Source organism: Euleptes europaea, chromosome 9, assembly GCF_029931775.1.
Source record: "Euleptes europaea isolate rEulEur1 chromosome 9, rEulEur1.hap1, whole genome shotgun sequence".
In the NCBI taxonomy this organism is placed as follows: Eukaryota; Metazoa; Chordata; class Lepidosauria; order Squamata; family Sphaerodactylidae; genus Euleptes; species Euleptes europaea.
In genome coordinates this window covers 46,913,657-46,941,244 of record NC_079320.1, presented here as the reverse complement: position 1 = coordinate 46,941,244, position 27,588 = coordinate 46,913,657, and the positions used below count along the sequence as shown (strand labels likewise).

Below are 27,588 nucleotides of genomic sequence, written 5' to 3'. Positions count from 1 at the left end.
GCATGGGGGGCATTCACGCCGGTGTTGTGGGACTCCACTGCAGTGAAATCCCAGAAGTGGGAGCCCATGCTGGAGCGGGGGGCATTCCCAGAGCATTTCAAGGGGTGGAGCTGACATTACTCAATTTCCCAACCCCTTTCACCCCCTCGAGCAGAAGCATTATCTACTGAAGACTACTGAAGGCACTGGACTCAGAGGGGTGTAACTCTTGAGGATAGCACTGTGAGTACACTAGTGTCCTTTGGGCATAGAAGAAGAAGGGATTGTTGAGCCTTCCTACACCATTAAAACTGCCCCCTAACAGTAGCATACTAAGGAGCTGAGGTTTGCACAGGAGAACAAGGCAGCATGTGTACATGGAATGGCCCCTACAGGAAAAAGCTGTTTCTTTGAACAGAGCATCCATCACATTTCCTCAGCACCTTGATACCTCATAGTGAACAAGCCTGAGTTGTTTGTGTGTGTGTGTATTTTATTTCATAATCTGTCTGAAATACAGTTGTTATACTTTAGAAGCTATATAATATTTTGTATAAATATATAAACATATACTTCATTATATAATATATGCATACGGTATTTGATTAAAGCACCAAAGTTCTTTCAGTTACACATTTTTTGCAAGTATTATCCAAGGTCGTTTTTCAGTCTGAATCATCACTGCTGAAGTAGGAACTGTCACAGTATTCAGCTGTGTAAAGGAATTTATGGACGGTTGGGTTCAACTTTGGTATCCAGTGTCTTGGCACCAAATATGTTGAAAGATTGAACAAGTCAACAAACACTTTGTACCTGTCACTGTAAAGAAAGGAAGAAATGCATGAGCTTTGTTTGAATGGATGTGGTATACCCTAATGTTTTCTATTTTCATATGTGCTAATTGATATTATCTGTAACCTAAGTCACCAGACTATGATTTTGAAAGTTTTTCTTACAAAAGTTTCATGAAGCTCTAATGATCTACCAGCTCACATTATAATACTTGATCAGGTCCTATCTCCACATTACAAAGTCCACATGTTGGACTGGTCTCTGTAACAAGGACTTTGGATCAGACATGCACTAGGTGTACCATGCTGGGAACTGAATTCCCAGACATGGGAAAGTGGATGGGGCGAGAAGGCTTGAACCTTCCCTTTCCCACCAGTGCAGTCTTCCTGATTTGACATGGCCCCATAAAGCCATTAGTTGCATGTTGGGAAAAGTTGGTGTACTGAAGGCTACACGTAAGCTTTATTGGGGAAGTAGTGGCTCCAGAGTAATTTCAGGTCAGGTGTTGGGCATGGAGGAGGGATGGTATAATTCCCTTCTTCCTGCATGGGCACCCAAATAGTGCCCAGGTATGCCTGGGAAGTGTGGAACTCAATGACCATGTGTCTTGACAGTTCATGTGCCTATCACATGGACTTTGTAACATGGAATAAACCCTTAGAATGGTTGGCCTAGGCTTAAGGGAGCAAACTAGAGACTTTTGTCTTACCTCTTACTGACCCATGCTTCATAGAAACAAGCTGTAACTAGTTAAGTGATGTACAGTTATGCTCTCTTTGGCATTTCGCATGCGTCCACTCAATAAACCTTAATTACTTCCCTGGAATTTCTTCTCTATTTTTCCATGCAGCTTCGATTCTGAGGTTGAGGGCCTTGAACCATCAATGAAGGATGGTCAGCCCTTATACATTCAGGCAGAGCTATCCTGCAGTAATTTACTTTTCTAATGCATTTTTTTCAGACCACCTGAGACTGGGTTTATATGTTCAAGCTACTAAGAAGACAACAGGTTTTAACCACATTCATTTAATTATGATGCATGTTTTTGGTTTTCAGAACAATAATTGGCTCCCAAAGTAGATCAGCACTTTATATGTGAGGTTACAGTCCACACCAGTACAGTCCAAGTAAATTTGCTTGTTAACTCCTTGACAATTAATGTGATAGGTTTATGATGCATTCCATCCTATGTTATGACTTTGCTACTGCTAGTTAATGTCACTAGAAGGCCTCGTTTATAAAGAAGGAGAAACCAGTTTCGCTCTGTGTGGTCAGTCAGAAATCTTAAATGGGTCATTCTTCAGCCATCATTTTTTCTTAAAGAATTTTCAAGAATTCTCTGACACAAATCTGACAGCCAGATGTGCCAGACTGCTTACACCTCCTCACTGTCAGAAGACCAATGAATGATTAAGTCAAGGGACGGCATCTAGACGATTTCTTTTTCACCTCTTCATGTCGTGTACATGTGTGTCCATATTTATCAAAGATATCCACCTTTTGTAGACTTACCTCACAGTAGAGCGTAAATACTGATACCCTGATGATCCTCCAGTGCCGGCCTTGCTGCCAATCATTCTGTGCACCATACACACATGGTTATCTAAACACAGGGACAATGTTTTAGCACATAATTTTGCAAAGTAAACAAGTCATTTTGTTATCACTGAGACAGCTCTTAAAAACTGCTGAAACGATCAGTGCTTTGCTTATAATTGCTACAGACATAGGCACGTTTTCAAAGGAATGTATTAAAAGCTCTTTTAATGAAATACATAAATTCCCAGCTCTTGCTAGCCAGGCAGAAATTGCAGGTATATTCTTTCCAGAGGGTCCAAGGGCCTGCCTGCATTCACTGTTCGTTGAAACAGCTGCAATACATATTTGACCTGCATGAGTATCACTGACTATATATAGGAATCAGCGTTATCCTGAACACTGCTAGTCAGTACTAAATTTAAACTGCCAGAAGTCATGCATATGTAGCAGCAGAATGCAGATACTTTTGTGGTTTCCATAATGTATAAGGTATGCAATGCATAAATCCCAACATAAAAACAGTTTATTGTCTCCTTTTTTTGCATTACCAACTCCTTTAATTAATTGTGCTTCAGTTTAATTTCCTGGGCTACGATTCTGCTTTAATGCAAAGCCCTGTTTACAGCTATAGTAGTAAAAGGGACGACTTATGCGTTAAGTGGTGGATTTAAGGTTATTTTAAATCTTTTAAAAAACCCATCACGGGGTGGGGAGTGAATTATTCAGATTGGGGGCTTGATGTAGAGGGATGGGTATTAATGCTTTGACTCATTTTCCCTAAGAAAAGTGAGCTCACCCACACATCCTGAGCTTCTGTCAGTCTCAGTACCACCCCCTATTACCAGCTAGTATCCACCACAATAGCCCTGATCCAAATCCCACACAAATATGACATACCCTGTGGCTGCTTTCTCAGGTAAAAAAAAATAGGACAAGAAATCTGATTACAAATCTCTCCACTAAACATGTTAACACTAGATATACCACAGGATGAACACAGGAGCAAAAACTTACATCTCCACTTGGTCATCAGCACATCAATATCCATCAGAGAAGTGAGGAGCTGAAAAGGAATCTGAAAGCGAGGTTCTTCTCTTTTTTGGTGGGGGGAATAAGCAGAAATCAATATTCAATATACAAATGCTTTCATTTGTATAAATTATGCATTTGCGTATTTATTTTAAATAGAAACTGAATGAAAGTTCTCAAAGTGACTCACAACTGTTACAATAAGACCATAATTACAATTAAAATTGATAGCAGGTGGCATCCCTAAGTCTAGCACTTGCGCACAGACAGCAAAGTAAAGAACCATGTAAGCAGTTGGGCAGTATGTAGAAAAATAGGTGAGGAAAGACTAGCCGTGCTTGATGGAGGGTACCGACTGGCACCAAGGAGGCACAAAGGAAATGGTGCATCAAGTATGGAACCTGGTAGAATGAATGACAAAAGCTCTCAAGCTAAACAGAATATAGCTGTCATGATCATGGGTCTTCTCCCTTTCACTCCTTTCCCAGAAGACCCTGAGAAGAAAATTAACTTCTGATCTCAGAACCGTGTGACATTAATCTAGGAGTGAGTTCCATGGAACCCAGTGAGAGTTTTACGTAAACATGCCTGAGATTGGGCTATATATGTGACACATTTACAGTCCCCACCTGCCTACGTTTTCTCTGAAGTACGTTCTGCTAAGTAGGCTTTAAGTTTTCAGCCTTACACCTTGACTGCAGATAACTACAAACGTTTGAAATGCCAGATTGCTTTTAATTCTAAAAGGCATGCAGACATCAAACAGTGAAGATAATTTCTGAAGATAAACAATACTTGAAGCAGATGGAGTTTTGTTTAAATAAATACCAATACTGGAGGATTGGGGGAGAGTTCCAAACATTCCAATGCATATCTATCAAAAAGTATTATTTTAAACTACCAACAAAATAAACATCGAGGTGTTTGATCCCTATTAAATAGCATAGTTTCATTTTCTAAATGTTTAAAATATTTCTGTCTGAAAAATTCTAAGCATCCTTGCAAGAGATAACAATGTTTAGGAAAACGTCTTTCAAAGGAAAGAGAACCACCTTTCCAGTAGCAAAAAGGTTCACGCAAATCACAGAATCATAGAGTTGGGATCTTTATAAAGTACCTGTAAAAGTAGATCATTAAAGCTCCTTTCATTGCTTTATAGGACAACCTTCTTTCACCTGCAAAATAATATAATAATTTTCTTGTGGTTCCTTCTGCTTTGTTACACACTGGAAATCCCAACACACATTAACAGGCTGAACATAGTGGAGTACTGCAAGTGCTTAAGGTGGGCTATAACAATTGCTTTGCCAGTGTAGTAAGGAGTCGACAGTCAGTTTAATTTCTCATACTCATGCCCTATCTTGCCCCATCCTGTTACTTTAATTCACACCATTAATTGTGCCCATGAGGACTGATCTCTTTCAGTAGCAGTATGCAGATGCAAGCCCTCTCCAACCAGCAGGAGATCAATGCCCATGAGAGTTGGTATCATCGACCATATGTATGCTGCTGGAGAAGAGAGAGATCCCACTCCCAGTCTTCAACAGCAGATATGAAGTCTACTGCTTTACTCAAGCACTGCTTGATCTCAGCCTAAAATATATTCTTGCAGTATTAACAGTAATAACAGTAATAACAGTATTAAGGTCTCAAACAAAATCATATTTTAGCTTGTTTGCAAGGAATGATTACACCGACCTTTGCCAAGAAGATGTTCATGCCGTTTTTCATCAAACAATGAAATAAGAACCTCCTTTTGTTTCTTAAGTTCTGCCATTTGATCTTCTTTTTCCTCTGAGTCTTCTTTGGCCTTTCAAACACAATTTTTTAAAAAAATATATATTAAAAGCTTACCTTTTTTGCTTATTTGAATCTATTTTTTTTCTTTTGTTGTCCTTTCTATTGCCTTAGAGATGAAAGTGTATCGTGGTCAACCCATCTTAGCTTATCTGTACCTGAAATGGGCTTTACCATGACTTTGGAAACTACCTCAACAGATAAGGAACTTCTACTGGTTTTCCCTCCCTGCTCCACTGTTGGCCTTCTATTGAAGTCTTTCCTGAGGTTCAAAATTTACACTCAGTAGCTTGATTATTTTGACTCAGGCTGCATTGCAACACTCTAAAAGCAAGGCCGCCGTTTTCACAGCGTTCTTGCAGTTCAGATTTCTCCAGGTGACTGAGGTGTGCTTTATATTGGATAGCACAATTCTGACTTCCATTCCTTTCAACTTACAAAGTTTGTTAAAAGTTACATCCTGGTTTGCCTGGATAGGTCCTGCCTGTCAGACATGTTGAAGCTGGTAGGTTTTTTTGTTTGTTTTGTTTTTTTGCAATACTTGCATAGCTCCAACTCCTGGGCAGAATTCTCACACTCCATTTTCACACATAGACTCTTGAAAATGCTTCTATACTGTTACATGGGAGTGGCTACATGAATATATATTTCACTCCTAATACTCCTAATACTCTGCCCCATGGCGCAGAGTGGTAAGCTGCAGTACTGCAGTCCAAGCTCTGCTCACGACCTGAGTTTGATCCCGACGGAAGTTGGTTTCAGGAAGCCGGCTCAAGGTTGACTCAGCCTTCCATCCTTCCGAGGTCGGTAAAATGAGGACCCAGATTGCTGGGGGTAAAGGGAAGATGACTGGGGAAGGCACTGGCAAACCACCCCGTAAAACAAAAGTCTGCCTAGTAAACGTTGGGATGTGACGTCACCCCATGGGTCAGGAATGACCCGGTGCTTGCACAGGGGACTTTTAACTTTTTAATACACATTACAAAAATGAAGTAATAACTCACTAAGACACATATGTTCTCCCCCCACACCACCACCACCTAATTTGTAGACAACCTGATTCACAATGGGCCATACATGAGAGTACATCTCTGGGTACAAATATACCAAAAGTTAACCTGAAATTCCTTCTTCAGAGTCTCTGTTCACTAAGTGAACAAACATCAGTCTCACGGTTCCTTACAGTGGGAATGGGAATTCGGTGAAGGAGCTACAGCTGTCCCCATCATCAAAGAACTGCTGTATATTTGTCATGCAGACATAACTTACAATCAATCACAGATCTTGAAACTCATGTCCATTGAAGACTAAACACCTGATTTATATCCCTAGTCACCTGTTTCAAAAGCAGTAATGTATATTTTGCCCATGTCAGCATATAAAAGGAATTCTGCTGGCTTGCATAAATCCCTCCCCTTACAATGGACGGAGGCTAGTCACAAAAATGGATTACCCTATGAAGCCATATACAGGTAGTCCTATTTCATGTGACCACACTTATGGATGGCCACATGACCAACTACTATAAGTGTAATTGAATGGCCTCTTTGTTTAACAGAGGAAAAAATTATCAGTACCTGCACCATTGCAAATTCTTCTTCCAGTCCTTTAAGTACATTCATTTCAAATTTCCCCCAGAAATTAAATCCTTCTGGCTCGAGTCCTGGTGTTCTCTCTAGCCACGACTTAAAGAACAATATAGATTAATTATTCATTCATGACATGGATTGTGTATTGGTTTGTATCCAGCCAGTTTTCTCACCCAGTTCCCCTCTGGACTAGAGCCCTCATTCCACATGAATCGTGTCCATGGAGGTCCTACAATCCCCAGCATAGCCTTTTGGGTGGTCAAGGGGGGTTGCCTCCTCCCTTTTTCAACAGTGGAAAATCTGTTTGTGTACAATACACTGTCTAGTAACTAGCTTTTATAGTTTGTAAATTGGCAGTGGCATTTTTAACAATGTTTTACAGATTTGCTTCCGATGACAAAATTAATATTTTGGGGGTGTGGATCAATGTCCACACCATGTCTAAGTGACATATAAATGATACACCAGCTGTGTAAGTATCCCTTTTACCTATGGCCAGTAAGGTTATTGTAAACTCCACACTTTCGAAAAGTATATACAGTTATTGATGTTTGCTTCATGTACTACTGTAGTTAGTAAAGCAAATCAGAGAAGCTTTCTCATAATGTTAAGGCATTTTAATTAACCTACTGCAAACAGTGTTCATAAGAATTTACCCAAGTGTGCAAATGCCCCATATATTTTAGGCAAGAGGGATTTAGATTTGTGCAAATACATTAGTTGTGCTCAACTAAGGTAAATCCCTCTTGGCCAAATTTAATGAGATCTTTGAAATCCATAAATTATTGCTAGAATTGCCCCGCAGCTGGTCACCAATTAATAGGAACCCTTACTTCCACTAACTGCAGCAGAGTTAGCTCTTGCTCAGATTTCAGCAGTAACTCATTTTCTTTTCCTTTGAAGTTATCCCGGTAATGTCTTCTGTTGTATGGGACTCTCAGGCTCTGTGGGACACCAATCTTATTCTCCAGTAATCGAAACTGTAAGCTCTGAAATCCTGATGCTGGACTCAAATAATCTCTTTCAAGGTAGAGAAAAAGAACAGTTTTGCAATGGAAAAAGTGAAGTACAATTTAATATATGCTTTTGAGGAAACTCGTTCAGTAAGCAAAACATAGACCACCATGTCTAATTGCTTCTTTATGGAAAGCAGAGACTGGCTCAGTGTCTTAGGAGATGGTGCGGAAGGTTCCTTGCAGGGAGCCAAAGCAATGGAGCGCTGTACTGAGAAACACTCCAGAAATTATTACAAAGAGTACGTCATTTTAAAAAGAATAGACACTAGATCAATCTGCACAAAATGCTTTCTAAATTCTTTCTAATTAACCACCACCTTCTGCATTCAAACAAATCAAGAATATTTGCAAAACATTTACTTTGCTTGTCTTGATATATTGCAAGTATAAAATATAAGTACTTACAAAATCAAACATTTTTGTATTTACTCAGAAGTGAGTTGGGCTAAATTAAATGGGGCTTACTGCCAAGCAAGAAAACATACAAAACAGGCTTATGCTAACAGCACAATCCTAAACAGAGTTAAACCCTTATAAATCTATTCAGAGTGGCATGCTGTAGTGGACAGAGTGGCAGAATAGGATCCTGGGAGACCCAGGTTCAAATCCCCACTTCACCAATGGAAGCTCACTGGGTGACCTTGGGCCTGTTACAAACGCTCAGCCTGACCTACCTCACAGGGTTGTTGTTGTGAGAGAATGGTGGAGGGAAGAATTATGTTCAAAGCCACTTTGAGTCATAAGTGGTGAGAAAAAGGTAAAGGTAGTCCTCTGTGCAAGCACCGGGTCATTACTGAGCCATGGGGGTGTCGTCACATTGTGACATTTATTAGGCACACTACGTTTGCCATTGCCTTCCCCCGTTGTCTACACTTTACACCCAGCAAGCTGAGTCCTCATTTTACCGACCTCGGAAGGATGGAAGGCTGAGTCAACCTTGAGCCGGCTACCTGAAACCGACTTCCGTCGGGTTTGTACTCTGGCTGTGAGCAGAGCTTTTGACTACAGTATTGCAGCTTACCACTCTGTGCCACAGGGCTCTTGGTGAGAAAAGGCGATATAAATCAAACAGACATTTGTATATTAACTCAGAAGTGAGTCCTGCTGAATTAAAGGGGATATAAATAAATAAATGCATAAATAAAAGCATGCATCATCAGTGGATTTGGATGGGTGTGGCTCTGCTTAGGATTTCATTGTAAATCACATGTGATCAATCTAGATCAGTGTTGCCTGTGCTGGCTGGCAGCATCTCTTCGGGGTCTCAGGCAGAAAAGGGTCTTCCAAGATTGCTGGCCTTGTGCATGTTTAGAATTACTCTTTTATTATTTGATTTTAATTATTTCCCCTCTCCTCTTTCTCCTCCCCACTTAACATTGGCCACCTTGTTCTGAAGTAACTAAAATAATGAAAATACAGAATAGTTATAATAGGGATAGTAACAGAAATGGCTTTTCAACTCATTATTTGATTAGTTAAGATCCAAGTGGACGCTTCTCATCTTTTTTGTTTTGTAAATTCAGCAAACTGGGTTGAAGAGTCACACATCAAATTCTACCCTTTAGTTGAAAATGAACCAGACAGAATTGCTGAGCGTACACCTTTGGTGTGACCAGCTTCCATTTGCTAAAGCATACATTAGTCTTGTTCATTTGAACAGTCTTATCCTGATCTATGAGTTATAAGGTTTAATGCTGACAAATGACAAACTTTCTTTTGGCTCCAAAGGGTTCCGTTCTGTGATATGGGTATTGTCACTTGTGAATGAATCAAAGGAAACGTTTACCTGAAATCAAAGAAGTCCAGGGCTGTCATAGTTTCTAGGACAGAAAATTGTTCCACGAGTAGTTTAAGGATCATTGAAATTCTGTGCATTCGAGCAACAATCTTCAACATATTCCGTTCATCTCTCACCTTAGTGGGGTAGGGGGAGAAGATAAATACATCTCATGGCTCACTAGCAAGACAAGGAATAGGGGCTTTGTTTTAATCGTTGTGTTTCATGTAATGAAGACAGCATTTAACCCAGATCTTGCTGTTTAGTTTTTATAAACCACTGAAGGGTTTACTTATATTATTCATGCTTGTGTCTTCCAAGGAGGAATGTATATGAAATAATTGATCAGATTTGGCAAAAAACCCAAAGCAAGTTAGGCGTACATAAATCCTATTTAGGCTACATTGGCAGTCTAATCCTCTGTACGTTTACTTCGAAATTAGACCTGCAGGGTTCTCTAGGACTTACTCCCAACCACGTTTGCAGACATGCTTCACAATGTTAACTAGGTTTACTCAGATCAATGTAGCATATTCCTGAATAATTGTATTTAACATTTAACATCCTTACAGCATAGGGCGATGAATGCTTATTCAAAAGCAAGTCACATGTAGGGGCTTACTCCAAGATAGATGAATATAGGATAGAGCAGTCTTCATCAGTTAGCTATGTTGTTAAGTCTTATTTATTTCAATGGGATTTTGGGTGCCCAACAGATAATTTTGCTGTTCTAAATCTCCTCAATAAATAGAACCTTCAGTAAAGAGCTGAATTTAAAATACTGTGTGTGTTTCATGAAAAACAGCCAATAACGGAAATATTAAATGGAATCTATTTTCATACAACTTACGTGACCATTTTGAAATATCACTCGGACAGAATCCAGTTCCCACAGGATCTGCTTGAACCATAGTTCATAAGCTACAATTAAAAGGCATACACTGTTAGTTTCCCTTCTTAGCAAACAGTGATAATGAATTCATATTGAACATCAGAAAGTTAAGCATCTCTTGATTTATTATGAAATGGTCCTATAAAATTTTCCTTAAGAGTAGAATATTAAAGAAAACACGTATAGAATCTGCCTTGAATTTTTCCATACTATGTCAAGGGCTAGTAACAGGATAAAACAACACAAGCAAGACTGGAGAGTGAATCCTGGGTAATGAGCCATTGCCAGTTCCTCCAACTTAGCCTCAGCTTAGAGTTTGAGGGACCAAGTCTCTAGCCCTACCAGGTATTAATCAAGAAGTCATGGTTTCCAGTTGGCAAAGTGTCAGACAAAGATGTATTTTATCTCCCTATTTCTTCAAACTATATGCAGAACATATCAAAAGGAAAGCTGGATTAGTTTTAGATGAAGGTGGAGTGAAAATTGGCAACCGAAATCAAGATAATTCATACCATAGTATTCCTCATTACTATGCATGGGTGTGAAAGTTGGATAATGAAGAAAGCTGATAGGAAGAAAGTTGATTCCTTGAAATGTGATGTTGGAAGAGAGTTTTATGGATACCATGGACCACCAAAAAGACAAGAGGGTTGTAGATCAAATCAAGCCTGAACTCTCCCTAGAAGCTAAAATGACTGAAGTGAGGCTATTGTACTTTGGTCACATTATGAGAAGGCAAGACTCACTGGAAAAAACAATAATGCTAGGAAAAGCTGAAGGCAGCAGGCAAACCGGAATATCCCAGATCCTAGTATGATATTCTAACCAGTACTCCATGCTGGCTTTTCCAGTGAACATTTTTTCTAGTGAAACTGGAATTCAGAAGTAGTAAAACAGAGGGGAGAGTGAATGTATACAACAATAAAAGAAGAAATGAGGGTATTCTGACTGCAGGTGCTGCAGCAAGAAGGGTTTTCTTGGAGATCCTGGGCCCGGAGCAAAAAAAGCAGAGCATAAGATTTGGAGCCTTGATAACAGGTTGATCCAGCAAGAGCCCCCTCTCAGCCCAAAGCTATGAGGGAGGCAAGGCAACCCCATCTGCTCTGGAGGGAACACCTGGGACTCAGTTGTCAAGACTTAACTGGGGCTAAAATCCTTCAAAGGATTACATTCCTTTGAAGGATTTTAGCCCCAGTTAAGTCTTGACAACTGAGTCTGGCACAAGAGCTGGAGCCCAGGCTGCAAGCCTGGCACTGGGTCTCCACTGGGCTGCTTCTGCATGGTCCCACTGCCTCTCCTGCCTCTGTTGGGTGGTGGCAGAACCTGCAAGGTTGGTGGCTACCACTGCTTCTGGAACTTCTGCTAGGTCTCTCAGTGGCAAGGTCTCAACTTCAAGCTCTTGGCACATGGCCTTGGGAGCTTGGGGCTTGAGGTCTTGTGACGTGGCCTCAGGAGCCACAGTTTCTGGCTCTGAGGAAAACCCTGTGCCTCTAGATCTGCCTCAGAAAGCCATCCTGTCCCTTCCTGGAGCTCATCTGGGTCCCCATCTGGTGAGTCTGAGCCTGGTCATGACAAAGGGGAATCTACTTCCCCCTAAAAATTGAACTGTACCCCATTAAGGTCTCCATCTATTTTCATTTCCAACGCATTTCTGAGAAACTGATAAGGCATATACAAGCATATGGACTCTAACTGGACTCTAACAGAAAATTGGATCAATTTATGTTTTATGTATCAATTTTATAGACATAATTTAATCATCAAATAATAAACATAAGCTTATAGTACACTATTTTTGCTTTTGCTCCAGAAGATTACCTTGGTGGGTTACAATAAACAGATGTTCATCGTGGATTTTGCTCCCCTTCTTCTCACTCTGAAGTTCCTGAGCATTCAATATTTTGTCTAGCTTTAAAGAAAGAATAGAAGCCTTGGTCTTAAGGCAGTACAACAAAACTTCTCTTTCCATGAGTTTGCATTTAACAGTCAGCATGAGCATGCACAACTTTAAGTTCAGAGTCATATTAGTCTATGTTAGTTTGTTTGTTTTTTTAAAAAGAACATTACTATTGTGATCTATAGTCCACTGTGATGAAATGGCTAATAGGAGGAAATGCATACAGCATACATAGTATGCTAATTTGAGAAAATCACACACATTTGTCTTGCTGTTTATTTATCTATTTAAAATAATTATGTGTCCACCTTTATTTCAAATAACTGGGACCCAAGGTGGGTCACCAAATAAACAATTCACATAATACACTGAGAATTATCTAAACAAGCCAGTGAAAATACAATAAAAACTGCCCTGCCCAGGCTCCTATGAGTCCTTAGATTTCCATCAGTATCAGGAGACTCCAAAGGCCCTATTAAAAAGTGCTAAATCCCTTGTGGGATTCCAACAGAGTTGAAGCCATCCTAAGCTCCTTTGAGAGGTCATTCCAAATAGCCAGGGAGGCCAATGAAAAACCTATAAATAAGCAGCAGCAGAATGTACCCTTGAGGGGGTTAGTATATCCAACAAAGGTTGCTGGGCGAAGTTGCCATGAGAGTTCATTTTGAGAGAGACAGACAAACAGAGAAAGGGCGGGAGGAAGAGTCCTTCAAGGTTGCAGCTCCTAGCACTTTGAATTGGACTGAGAATCATATTGACAACCAACATAAAGATGGTAGAGTATGATCCCTACAGCTAGCCTGCAATAATAAACAGGCTGCCACATTCTGAACCACTGGCAATTTCCAAGTCGTTTTCAAGGGCAGTCTCACGTGGAGTTGTTTTCAAGGACAGCCCCACTGTTATGCTTCCTGAGTAGGATTGCCAGGTCCCTCTTTGCCACCGGTGGGAGGTTTTAGGGGTGGAGCCTGAGGAGTAGGGTTGCCAACTGCCAGGCAGTAGCAGGAAATCTCCTGCTAATTTTATGTTATTTATACCCAATGAATATTATAAGTGCAGTGTGTATAATTTATAGATAGATGTAGGTAACATGTGTAATGCTGATTCATTGATGTGTAAATAACATAAAAATGCATATATTTGGGTGGGGAATTCAGTGCAAAGTATACTTCTTGTACAGCCTGGGTAAAAACTCATAGGGCCCCTCGCAATATAATTATTTGTGTTGCATAGTTGCCAACTAAAGGGTGACTATAATCAGATTCCAATGGTAGCAGTTATTGTGCTTTATCTGGGTGGTCCTCTGTGGGGTTACCGCACTCGTATTCCCAGCGATGTATTAAGATTTTGAAAATGTTCTAAAAAACATCGTTTTAAAATGGTTTTTGGATACCACGGCTTATAAATGGTTGGAAGATGTCTTCACAGCTAAAGGGGCCAAACAAAGTGCCAACAGGAATTTTTATAAGTTTTCAAACTCTTAATACAACGGTGGGAATACATAAAAAGTGCAAACAGTATTTTTTTTAGAACATTTTCAAACTCTTAATACATCGCTGGGAATACAAGTGCAGTAACCCCCTTTGACTGGAAACAGATGACTTTTTTTAAAGAGCTGGAGGTGTTATGCCCACGGTGTGCACATTATTTTTTTCTGCCCCAAGACTAATCTCTTGTCAAACAAAATGTGCCTCAAAAAACTTAAAAACATAGACTCCAGATAAAGACTCAGCTGAATCACATTACCAAATAACATAAGTGCTATCATTAATACCTTCAAGTCTTAAAATTATTGACTGTGTCTAGACAATAAACAATTGGGCTAGCAGAGAGACTGGCCAAATGAAAACCATTATGATTGTATAACTTTTAATTTATTCTCAGGCCTTTAGTTCCCAGTGGTTTACTACGGCTTGTTAAGATAGTCTGTTCATTCAGGGCCAGTGACAGAGAGTGCCCAGGACCCCCCTAAGCCCACTACCAGGCCCTTCTTCTTGGCTACCCACCCACATGCCCCCACTTGCTTGACCATCATTCTCCTGCCCACTTGCAAGCTCTCCCTCTACCTGTAGTAATAGCTGCCCAAACTGGCTGCAGGCCCTTTCCCCGATGGTGCTGGATGGTGGCTGCAGCTAGGAGTGCCACTGCCATGGCCACAGGGAACACTGACATTTTGTGCATAGGGTTGCCAACCTCCAGGTGGTACCTGGAGATGATCTGGGATTACAACTGATTTCCAGATTACAGAGATCAGTTTGTTTGGAGACAATGACTGCTTTGGAGGGTGGACTCTATGGCATTAGACCCTGCTGAGGTCCCTCTCTCCCCAAATCCCACCTTCCCCAGGCTCCACTCCCAAAATCTCCAGGTATTTCCAAACCCAGAGTTGGCAACCCTATTTGTGTACCACCCACGTCTCCTTCTCCAGCATCACTAGGCAGCATATCCAGCTGGGAGCCCAAGCAACAAAACACAAGCAGGCAGTGGAAGGGTGTGAGTGCAGGCATCAGAGGAGATACATCAGTAGGGAGTCAGCAGCAGTGGGCCTTGCCATGGCAGCTGCCCCACTTCAAGATATGCTGACACCAGCCCTGTATTCGTTCCGACAATATAGTGCCTTCTGCTCTTTAAAGGACATTCTGCTCTCTTCACGAACTGCAGATTAGGCAGCTTGAACAAAATTTAAATACTGTTCTGCTCTTTTCTAACTCAAAAGCAGGTTGTATTAAAATAATCAAACTCTCTTGCTATCCGTCATCCATTGACTCGTATAAAAGTTGAGGGAAATTGTTTTGCATAACATAAATGTTCACAAAGATTCACGTCCAACTGAGGTGCTAAATCTCTCACACACCAATATATTGGAGGTAGCATGTATGCAGATGACCATTTTTTGGAAGAGAAAAGCAGTGTGTCCCATCACAAATTTCCATTTACCTGTAAATAGTCTCCATAGATAAGCCCCCCTTTGCTTGCTTTATTTCCCCCTTCTTGTGACTTATCTTCCCCGTCTGACAAAGACAGCTTGTTGAAATTAAATCTAGGAATAAAACAAAAGACAATTAGGCTAAGGGATTCAGACTGCCTACACTTGTTCCAACCTTTTGATGGGATGGAGCATAATTTTTAAAAAGCTGATTCCACAATTCCATTTTAATCATATAGCACTGTAGAACATATTGTTTTTATCATCATCATCATTATCATCATTATTGTTATTTTTGTTGTTGTTTTCAAAAGGTAGCTTCTTATTCTTTTTTAAAAGTACTTTTAGTAGTTAACCATCTACATCAATAGGCAATACTGATGTAATATTGTTGACGTTCTCGTAAGGTTGGCGATCAAAATAAGTGCTGCCGTTGTTTATTAAAAACGGAAATGTACTCACTGATATTTGTTTTCCCAAAATGGACACCCACTCATGACTCCAGAATCCAATAATGCACTGAGCTCCCCTTAAGCAGAGGGCAGTCTCCTTTTTATGTAAGATGATCCTAGGATTTAGACCAATCCCTGCTTCTTTATCGGCCCATCCCTGTAGTCATAATTACAGAAGTTACTCTGAAACAAACTCCATGAAGTATTTGTTTTGTCAACTGATCAATTCTTTCGGTCAACCCCAACATGCACTGAAGAAATACTCACAAAGGTCAAAAGTTCCTCTGCAGTTCCTCTAACCATTTTCAGTCATGCAAAGGGATGGAGATCAAAGTAGAACGAAAAACACACACAAAATGAAGGGTGTTATTGTGTATCCGTCATTGCTAAAGAAAGACTGTCCTAAGTTTAAAAAAATGCAAAAGCAATTCAGAAATTAATATGTTTATATAATGAAGATAATGGCAAGGGCTTTCTGGAATCAAGGCTGTCATTAGAGCCATCAAATGCCTGTATCTCTACATTAAATTTGATTTTTTTAAAGCGTATGTTAGCTAGGCTGAAAAGTACTTTAACTAAAAAGGAATTTTGAACTCTAACTACTTTCCCCCAAACAGTTGTGTTTGTTGAACGTCATTACTCAACTCTTCCTAATCATTAACTAAGCACTTGCTGAACTAAATGATACAGACTCTCTTTTCACCAATTACATCTGAGTCTTTGGGATAGCACCCAAATAAATTATACCATTTTTCAAATCATCTCAGAGGTAAGCCTGTTCAGCCCAGGACGTTTCTTATACCAGCAGGAACTGTTAGCAAGAAACTGTATTTGCCCCAAGCGGTATGGATTTCTGCCGAAAGTACAGAGAGCTCAGAGTGAATAATCTCACATCCTCCATACTGAAAGGCCCACTTGCATTTTGTGATGTAACTGTTTCACAAGATGCCTAAAAAACCTTTCCCAGAATACTATCAGTTAGATAGGACTAACCTCATGCATAATGTTCTCAAAATCAAAACATAACAAACTATAGCTAGAACCTCTAACACCACCCACAGATACGTTTCAGTGGCTCCATGTGGAGATGATTCAATGTTTATAAAGCAGACATTCAAACATTTAAAAGGGTCATCCTGGGCAGGTGTTGCATTTTTTAAAACAGCTATATTACGAGTGGGAGGGAAGGCAGCATGGTACAGTCTGATCTCGTCAGATTCGGAAGCTAAGCAGGGTCAGTACTTGGAAGGGAGACCTCCAAGGAAGACTCTGCAGAGGAAGGCAATGGCAAACCAAATCTGCTCAATCACTTGCTTGAAAGACCCTTTCTGGGGTCACCATAAGTCGGTCACGACTTGACAGCACTTTACACACACATGTTCAGAGTATGTGTGCTGCTTTTGCTGCATGGTTGATGGAACTGGCCAGTCGGTGACATTTGTCATGCTGGCACATACTCAGATCTTACCAGATTGCACTACAGTTCTCAGGGAGTAGTGAAAGAATATATAAATGTGATCCAGTTGGCTCAAATGGACATACTCAGCTTTGGCAGACAGGCAGAGAGGTAAAGCTAGGAGATTAGAAGACTCATCCTGTAGCCTCTCCTTCTAGAATTAACAATGAGACAAGGAAAGCACCTCTTTTGCGAGTTAATATTTTTTCTGTTGGGTTCATAGAGCAGGTGGAAGGGCCAGCTATGGCAAAGCAATGCCCTCCCCTCCCCAAACCCTCCCCTCCCCAGGTTCCGCCCCTAATTCTCCAGGAATTTCCCCACCTAGATTTGGCAATCATATCCCCCAGCTAGAGGATTTCAGGCATCAGGTACTAGTAGAGACTTCGTTCAGCCTGAAACCTTGGAGAGCTACTGCCAGTCAGACACACTGACATAAAGCAGCTTTGTCTAAATAAATATACAAACAAGAACACTGTGAGCACTCATTTCCCTCTGTGAGCAAGGAAGTGGTTTACTTCTTTAACTGTTGCAGTTACACGCAGTGGTTGCAACAGCAAGATGGCAGATAGAAGATTCCAGCTCTTTCCCTGTGAGCCTTGAGCATGTGCTCAGAAGGCCAGCTTCTGGCAGTGATAATGACTGACTGAACTGGGTATTTCTCAACTGCTGACAACCTCAAGAGTATTTCAAGCCAAAAGATATCTTGCTTTTTTGGTCAGCTAACTAGGCCATTGAGTAAAAGGTGAGGCAATTGAGCCTCCCTTCTGTTGAACCAGTAGGAGAGTTGATTGTCTTGTATTGGCTGATGTAACTGTTTTTGCTTTGTCAAGAATACAAGGTTTGCAGGTGAGGTATACAGGGAAACATATACAGAAAACTTGTGTTTCAGCAGTGACACCAGTGTTCATAGGACACAATTACCTATTCTGGTTTTAATACCTTCAGCATTTGGAGGCTCTGGTTTCTCATAGCAAATACTGAGGGTGAGCAGCTTTTCTCATCCTAAATATACTCAGGACCCATTCAGTACGGAAGGACATGCTTTAGCCATAATAATCTTGATAAACTTGGGAGAAGGGAAAGGGGAACATGATCAATTAGAAAAGGTATCTGGGCCAACAGGGAAAGATTGGCTGAGAATTTGCCCCTCCCTCTTTCCAGATACTTGAAAAGCCCAGAGTTCACCAGTGAAGGTGACTTAGCTGCTGGCCCTGTTCATCCTTAAAGACTGAAGATCTTTTCAGGATTTGCATTGATACTTTTGGATAGCAGCTATGTAGAAGAGTTGAAAGAAGAACAAGAAAAAGAACAAGAAGCAGAAGAAGCAGAAGAGTTGGTTTTTATATGTCGACTTTCTCTACCACTTAAGGGAGACTCAAACCGGCTTACAATCACCTTCCCTTCCCCTCGCCACAGAAGACACCCTATGAGGTAGGTGAGGCTGAGAGAGCTCTAACAGAGCTGTAACTTGCTCAAGGTCACCCAGCTGGCTTTGTGTGTAGGAGTGGGGAAACAAATCCAGTTCACCAGATTAGCTTCTGCTGCTCATGTGGAGGAGTGGGGAATCAAACCCAGTTCTCCAGATCAGACTCCACCGCTCCAACCACCACTCTTAACCACTACACCATGCTGGCTCTCACTTGAATAGAGAAGCTACAGTAGGCCAGATTGGTCTCATGGGACCATTTCTTTATGTTTTCTTATGTTTTTTCCATTCTCCTGGTGATGTGTTCTTGAATGTGTGTGTGTGTAAACCATTTTGGGTCTGCACAATGCAGGACAGACAGTATAAAGGTATATGCATAACACACACACACACACACTGTAGAATTAAACTCACCACTGCACTTCTCATCCTACCTGCCACAAACAAGTCAGCATAGTCACCAGTGACATTCCACACGACTAAAAACAAGAGGAAAAAAGGGTGTCAAAGGGAAGGTTTCCAAAGGGAATGCAGCCAACATGTTCCAAAAAAGTCCACAACATCATCCCAGTAGTTACCAGTTCATTGCATCTGTTCTAAAGGTGCAACCTGGTTGCAATCACTTGGCAGCTCAGACAGTAAGAGGCTGGAGGTCATCTTGGGCAGCTGGAGAAAAAAGGACAAAGATGCTCTAAAGCAGTGGTTCCCAACCATTTTTTGACCAGGGACCACTAGAACTTTTTTGTTCGGTGCAGGGACCCCAAGGTTCAAAATAAAATTTCTGAGTGCCAATGCAGCAATTTAACCTGAATACTGAGGTTTTAGTTTAGAAAAAACAACTCATATGTTAACATCTTTTGCCTTAAAAGAAAAAACACAATAGCAGAGCTTTCAATGATACAAACAACTTTTTATTGAAAGGCAAATCCAAGGCAAAACCTCTCATTCACAGATGACCAATAACCCCCCATGCAGCTTTTTGAGAATCTGGATGGGGAAAACGTGCATCTGAGTGGCAAATCCAAGGCAAAACCTCCCATTCACAAATGGCCAATAACCCCGTCCCGCGACGGCTGTTAGCCCTTCCGTCGCGGGCCCTCTACAACGCCGCACACTTACCGCACAGGGGGGCAACCCATGCCTGGAGGCTAGCCCGGGGGGGGCGTCTTCTGTCCCCGACGGAGGGAGCCGGGAGGGCAGCACGCGCGCCAACAAGCGCTCCTTCGGCCGCGTTGCCGGCGAGGGAGGACAGTGGCCGCGTGAGCGGCCTGGGGGCCGGGGGGAACCGAGGCCCAGCCAGTCCCTTGCCAAAACGTCCCCTCTCCTCTAGGAAGCCGTCACGAGAGAGAAGCACAGCGAGGGACCTCCCCACAAACGGCCGGGAGACAGGAGGACAAGCGAGGGGGAGGAGAAGACACGTGCCGCCAGCTTCTGAGCGGCCCGTTGGCCAGCTGGGCGTCAGATGAGCCTGGACGGGACATGGGTGGGGCGGAAGGCGAAGGGTCAGACTGACGGAAGTCCCGGCCCAGCCCAGTGTGGGGGCAGGGGAGGCGTTTAAGAGGGGGACGGCCCTATAAAGAGGGAACGGGGTGGAGGCCGAGGAGGAAGGCAAATCCAAGACCTCCTCCTCCTTGCTGCCGCCGCCTGGGCTCCTTCCTACCTTCCCTCCCCGGGGGGCCTGCCATCCGCCCGTCCTCAGCACCTCGGCCTCCTCCGCCAGCCAAAACCAGCGGGAAAATCCCGCCTGCTGATTGGCTGCTGCCGCCGCATGCCTTAGCGACGCCGGCCCTCGAGTGCCGCGTGCAAAACCTGGCCACGCTGTGAGGAGAGGGAAAGTGGGGGAGGAGGAGGGTGCTTTACCTCACACACGGCCCCTGAGCCGCGGCCACAGCTCAACTGAGAGAGAGGGAGAGAGCTGTGTGCCGGACCCCTGGTGGTCCACGGACCACCAGTATAACTTTGTTTCGTGGACCCCTGGTTTAGTTCTCGCGGACCCCCAGGGGTCTGCGGACCACCGGTTGGGAACCACTGCTCTAAAGAGTCATTTTCTCGTAGCTTTGTGTATTTGGTTTGAGACAGTGCCCTGCTCAGCAGTGGCCATGGGTGCATGATTCTCTCCCTTTGGCTGTATCCTCAGTGAGGGCTAGGGACACTTCTCTTTGAAGAATAAAAACACAAATCCTATGTGGTCAGCTTAACCACAAGTACATGGCTGTTGGATCTAACACACAAGGATATAACTCAAATTCCTAATTTGTATTCAAGGAGAAGGACTGGGGAACAAGGGTTTTTCCAAATGAATCCTATCAGACTCCCTTTACAGCTGCAAAGTCCTTGTGTCCAAAATTTATTTAGTTAGTTTTGTATCCCACCCTCACTCCCCAGCCTCCCCGGGCTCAGGAGGGCTCACAACATGATAATCAATGTAATAAACACAATAAAAATTTCAATAACATGGTAAAAATAAAACAGTTGACACTTTCAACGATTTTACATCCCAATAAACATTAGACAACAATGCAGAATGGTACTCATTTGCAGCATAGGGGTCGCTGCAGAGCCAGCCGACCGTCAGGACCCTCACATAATAGTCGGCAAATAGTTCAGGACAAGCAAAAAGGTGGGGGAAAGTAGGGCTTGTTTCATTGTGGCCATTAACAAGGAAGTGAAAATAACTTCAAACAATTTGGATCATTCATATCCACTTATTTGTGGACTTCTATGTGTATTAAAATGTTTTTGTCTATTCTATAAAAGGAATTAATATCCTTAACTTCAGCCATCCCTCTGGATCTGTTCTAGAGGCTGCTTAGATATATTTATTGCCTCTGAAATTTGAATGGGCAGGAAGGAATATTTTGAATGACCATTTCTGTCATAAAAGCATCAATATCTTTATCTCCTCTGCAGTTAAGCGCCAGTGGTTCCCTTGTTCCCTGAGTATTTTGTAATTTCCACAGACACAGTAACCTTTGAATTTAACCTCCACATCCAATTTATAGTCTGCTTTAAGTAAATGGAGATTCAATAACTCAAGGTTAGGCAAATATGGATAAGAGTTGATGCAATATTAATAACCCAATCAGATACTCATTCTCAGTGGGAGGATTAAAGTTCAAAGATCTGCAAACGACCAACTGGTTAGTTAAAAAAAAGTGGGGGGGGGAGCAAAGACAGGACTAGGACACTTCGGAAAAAAGCAACTCTTCGCTTAAAAAAAATATTTGCTCAGTTCGGACACCTCTCCAAACCATCATTTAAAGTGCAGAAACAAAGAGCAAACTCCTTCTTCCTCTCACACACAGCTTCAAATAATAATGTACAAAGTAGAAGCAGAGCCGAACTCCCCACCCCATCAAACCATAGTTTGCAATCCTGGCTTGAAGGGAAAGCTCTAATCATAGTTTCCCAGTTTGGATTATGACATTAAACCATTTGTGCGTTTAAAAATGTATAACTTGCCTTAAGGTGGCTTAGAAAAATTGACACTATAAAAAGTCAAACAGCCATTGTAAATTGCACTGCCTGCATATAAACTCATGTACATTAAATCTGAGAAATCCCTATCCAAAATTGTTTCGCAGACTACCACTGAAGGTTCTCATTTGCATCTCTTCTTGCAGTCCATCTAGGGTTGCCAACCTCCAGGTACTAGCTGGAGATCTCTTGCTATTACAACTGATCTCCAGCCGATAGAGATCAGTTCTCCTGGAGAAAAGGGCCACTTCGGCAATTGGACTTGCTAAAAGTCCCATTGAAAACAGCGAGGCTGCGCCTGCTAAAAAGCAAGCGCAGCAACACTGTCCTGGCTGCCGGCATCCCGGACCGAAAGGGCATAGTGAGCTGCCTAACAGCAGCTCCGCCCCCTGGCCCACCTTGGGAATGCCCCCCACGCTGGTGCCGCAAGTCTCCGCCGTGGCCTGCGCCACGGGGACACTTCACTGGCAAGGGGTGAGGCACTCGGGCACCGATGGAACTGCCCTCGCCACCAGTGTGTGCGTCTTGTCCCATGATAAGACACACTTATGCTGGCTGCGAGGTCACTCCGCCTCCTGAGAGGATTCGCCCCCCCTCAGGAATGCACAGTAAGTCCATCCCATAGGTTCAGCATAAGAACCAAAATGGCATGAGAGCTTGCTGAGCTCTGGCCAGGCGGGTGGAGCACTGCTCAAACTGTCAGTGGAAAACTGGCTCACAGGTTGATTCAGGAAGCAGTGAGGAGTGAGGGGACTGCCTCCTCTCCTGCCATGCTAAGCTCACCAGCTCCTAGGCAGGTGCTATCACCTGATTTGGCCCCAGGGAACAGGAGCCTGCTTCCTCTTCCTCCCTCTGGCTATTAAGAGTAGATCTAAAATCTAAGAATAAAAGCTTTTTGTTAGGATCAAACAAATTATACATAACAGTGTGTGAGCTTTTGAGTTCACTAGAACTCATCTTCAGGCTGGATGTTTTTGTTTTTAATTTAAGTATTAAAAGGAAACTACCCAGTTTCAGGTTGATCTCACTGACTGATGTTGACAGAGTGCCTGGGGTTGTAAAAACCATCTCTTTCCAATTAGATCCATGCTGGCTGTTAAAATCATGCTGGGAAATACCTCTTTTGGGAAGATTATTATGTCCCTCGTTCAAGGGGAGTTTCCTTCACAGGTGAAAGAAGCTATGATTAAAGCTCTTCTTAAGAAATCATCTTTGGATGTGGGCAACTATCTACCTCTGTCCAATCTCTCATTTCTGAGCAAAGCAACTGAATTTATGTGGTGGAGTAACTGCAGGCATAAAACATCTGCCCTTGACCCATTTCAGTTTGGCTTCAGGATGAGTTTCAGGAGTAAAATAGCCCAATTGTCCTTGGTGGATGATCTCTGGATACAGTTGGATAAGGGCAGTCCATCACTGTTGATATTTCTAGACCTATCAGCAGCAATTTGATATGACTGACAATGATACATTTTGGTGGATCAACTGCAATCAGTGTTTAGGGTAAAAGGGACGGCCATACATTGATGTTGCTTATTTCTTTTTGGCAGGAAACAAAGAGTTGCCACAGGAGAGGGGGGAAAACAGTTTGTTGGGACCTGTTATATAGGGAGCCCAAAGGATCCAGTGTATCCCCAAAGCTCTTTAATCTTTATGTAAAACCTTTGGCTGAGATCATCAGGACCTTCAGAGTGAGCTTCCACCAAATATGCAGATGACATCCAGCTTTATATATCACTGTCTAAGCCTCCAGAAGCAGCTGTGAATGTCCTGGGCCAGTATCTTGAGGCTGTGGTCAAGTGGCTGAGTGTGAACAAATTGATGCTTAATCAAGGCAAGGGAGAGGTGATGCTAGTTGGGAAGGCAGAGTGCTTGGAGTGGTGAAGGGATGGTCTACCAGCCTTTGGCAGGGTTAAGCTTACTGTTATTTAAGACCGTGGCATGCTCTTGGTCCCGGACTTGTTGATGAATAAACAGGTTGGTACTGTTGCTTGGAGTGCCTTCATTAAATTACATTTGGCTCATGGCTGGCCCCTATTTAGACTGTGCTGACCTAGCTATGCTGATCCATACTACTGTAACCTCCAGGTTGGATTACTATGTGTTCTAGGTGGAACCTTCATTTGTTGCAAAATGCGGTAACAAGACTGCTGACTGTGGTCAGCTGGTTGAAACGTTTAATGCCAGAGCTACATCAACTGCATCGGTTGTTTCCAATTGAATTCAGAGTGCTGAACATCACTATTAAGGCCCTTCAAAACCTGGCTTCCTTGGCTCAGACCTCTCAAACAACATCTGCCAGTATACTCCTCTGCACAAGTTAAGCTCCTCAGACAGCTGTATCCTGCCAGTGTCCTCACCTAGGATGGGCCATTTGGCAACAGTTCAGCCATGGGATTTCTCAGTCGGTGTGGCAGACACCTTCACTTGTCCTATTTAGGATGGAGTGGAAGATCGTTCCTTCCAGAGGGCCTTTGATGGAGGATAAACAGTTTTTGGTGTGCTTTTAACCACGTGTTTTATTTATGTACTGGTTTTAACTTGTTGTTGAACACTTATGATTTGTGTCCTTGCAGTTTTTGCTGTTCTGTTCTCCTCCTTGAGTTTGCAGAGGTAAGGTGGGCTACAAATAGTGTCGATGGATGGATGGATGGATCGATGGATGGATGGATCGCTGGATGGATCGATGGATCGATGGATCGCTGGGTCGCTGGGTCGCTGGGTCGCTGGATCGATGGATCGATGGATCAATGGATCGATGGATGGAATTCCTTTTAAGACCTCTGGCTAGGCAAGTAAAGTTTGCTCCTAGAAGACAATATTCATTTATTGCTTTTTATCCTCCTACCCATGTTTACTCAGAAGTAATTCCCACTGAGTTTAACATAAAGCTGCATGGTGTAGCATCAACAAAACATAACTATGAAGCAAACAAAAATCCTTCTAAAAATGGAAGTTATTTCATATGTCGAAGGCTTTCACGGTCAGAGTTCATTGGTTCTTGTAGGTTATCCGGGCTGTGTGACCGTGGTCTTGGTATTTTCTTTCCTGACGTTTCGCCAGCAGCTGTGGCAGGCATCTTCAGAGGAGTAACACTGAAGGACAGTGTCCTTCAGTGTTACTCCTTATTTCATATGCTTCCTATGTGCTAACTTGAGTAAGACTGAGCCTTAGATTTTTTCATACTTTGTAATAAGTAGAGCAATCATACCAATGCAGACATAACAGTCATTGTTTTGTTTTGTTTTTCACATCTGGCAAAATGGCTGTGCTCCCTGTTCTGTAATAAGGGACTTAAGTATGATAAGTACTCTATGGGACTGGATCCCAAATTCAATTGGAACCACCCCGTGATGTAATTTTCTGGAATTAACCAAAGCAATACTCTGCAATCAACTTGATCCATAACTAGGATTGTTTTGTATACCCTGAACCTTTGAACATGATTTGTAGCCATTTATTACAGGCACTGGGGGGCTGCACATGCGAGCATTCATGATCACTCCTGGAGCCCCTCCCCCCACGTGATTTCCCAGTCCATCGGCAATGTGACTGATCACATTCAAGTCATGATTCCTGATTGGCTAAGTTCACCCTTGCAGTGATTGCAGGACCAGTTGCTCTCAATTAAATAAATATGGTGCCAGATTTGATTGGACACATAAACTCATGTCTAGAGATGTTGCCAAAACACTTGTTCCTTCAACATAGCAAAGGAACATTTGAATTTTGTAATGCTAATGTCAAAAGGAAGATAAACAAAGGCAGTGACAGCTTTGACAAAAAGTTCTACTTCTCTTATAGCACAGAGAAATGAAAAAAGTTACTACTTGTTTCTTCCAGGTTACAGCTAAAATAAAAATTTAAATTTGAGTTCTTGCTTGTAGCAATTAATTTTTAAATGTCTTAATTAATTTTAAATTCCACCCCCTTTTTATAGCAGGGCAGTGGCTCGGTGGTAGAGCTTCAAGTTCAGTCCCTGGCATCTCCAGTAAAAGGATCAAGTTGTTGGTAATGTGAAACAGCTTCACTGAAAACCCTACAGAGCTGCTGCCAGTCAGAGTAGACAATACTGATCTTGATGCACCAGTAGTCTGACTCAGAATAAGGAAGCTTCATGGGTGCTCGTCCATTTTTATCTGCCTTATTTTATGTACACAAACAGTAAAATCAAATCACACCTTTATTTGGCATAAATATATTATGTACACTTCAGCTCATTAATATGGCCCTGTTGTTTTTGTTTTGTTTTAATGCGAAGGTACTATTTAGAAAGAAGAGTGTAGCAACAGGGGATTGTAAATTGCCCTTGGACATGGTATTTATTATAATCTCCGCCCCTTCCTTCATAATATAAGCAATTTGCTTGCAGTGAAATACCATTGTTTGATAGTTGCATCCCCTGTGTTAAATAATATGTGTCCAATGGAGAGGCTCAGAAAATTAAGTGGATTTCATGGCGAGGGTGAGTAACAAGTATTCCTTTGAGATGACAAGTGTTTTTAATTTGTCTTGAGTGGTACCGTTTTGGTGGTAGGTTGGCTTTGGTTTTAGTTATTTTCTGCAGACACTAGTAAAACCAAGATATTTATAGATATAAATAGACTACAGCTAGACATAAGAATATCATTTAAATAAGGAACTATAATTTAAAGAACTGGGATAAATAAATTGCAATTAGTGTCACTTCTTTCGGCTGATAAATGCTATCATTTATTGATACTGTTTTAACACAGAGAATCAAAATACTGAATTGTCATTAGATAATTTTCCATAATGATCTTTTCACATTTTTTTGCACACTGGATGAATAGTTGCTGTTAATTTGATGGATCTAGACATTTTCTTTCCAGTTAGTGCTTCTTTGGAGACACATACATGATTTAGAGATACATTTACAGAAATATTTTCAACAATATTATAATGGCAGCAGTGCTTTGAGAGCTAGCTTTGTTAAAAGGATGGGATCCTAACTGATACCAAATGCACCTTGAAGGATCCTTCTCACTTGGTTTTATAGTAAATTTTTGTGTCAATAATATTTTCTTCTATCAAATGTCAAGGTTTGTTGGGAAAAGCCAAGTTGTATTTGACCAGAAAACAATTGCCATCCCTGGAAGAAAGGAAAAAGTATGATTATGACTTCGCAACTTCCACCTCATTCCATGGGGTGCACAATATTGTTCGAACGCACAGCAAGACTCGTAAGGTGCTATGGATGTTTATAGTCTTGTGCTCCATTGTCCTTGTTGCTTGGCAAATCAGCAGTCGTGTTACCAACTATTTCAGATGGCCCACCACAACATCAGTAGTTGTTCAATATGTGGAAAATATTGAGTTTCCTGCTGTAACGTTTTGCAACCTGAACAGGTAAGTCACCCTTTGCTTCTTCTTGGCCCTATTTGCTTCTCAAAGACCGAACACCTTCATGCCCATTGGTCATTTAAAGCATAGTTGTCAAATGGCCGGTATGCCCAGTAGCGTCCCCAAGTTTCCTTATTCCATTGTTTGAGAGAGTTTGAAGAGTTGCCTCAGAACCAAGTC

The 27,588-nt window shown here is 42.0% G+C and overlaps 1 protein-coding gene across 1 annotated transcript; it reads right to left on the bottom strand.

Moving 5' to 3' along the window:
- Positions 1-644: 644 nt before the first annotated feature.
- LOC130482342 (tryptophan 2,3-dioxygenase-like) lies at positions 645-24,896 on the bottom strand. Its single transcript, XM_056855054.1, has 14 exons — positions 24,893-24,896; positions 18,982-19,046; positions 17,228-17,295; positions 15,245-15,347; positions 12,229-12,319; positions 10,369-10,439; positions 9,528-9,655; positions 7,559-7,745; positions 6,714-6,821; positions 5,038-5,149; positions 4,457-4,514; positions 3,325-3,404; positions 2,284-2,374; positions 645-798 (listed from the first exon to the last, which is right to left on the bottom strand). The coding sequence occupies exons 1-14, from the start codon at positions 24,894-24,896 to the stop codon at positions 645-647; spliced, it is 1,320 nt and encodes a 439-aa protein (XP_056711032.1).
- Between the last annotated feature and the right edge of the window lie 2,692 nt (positions 24,897-27,588).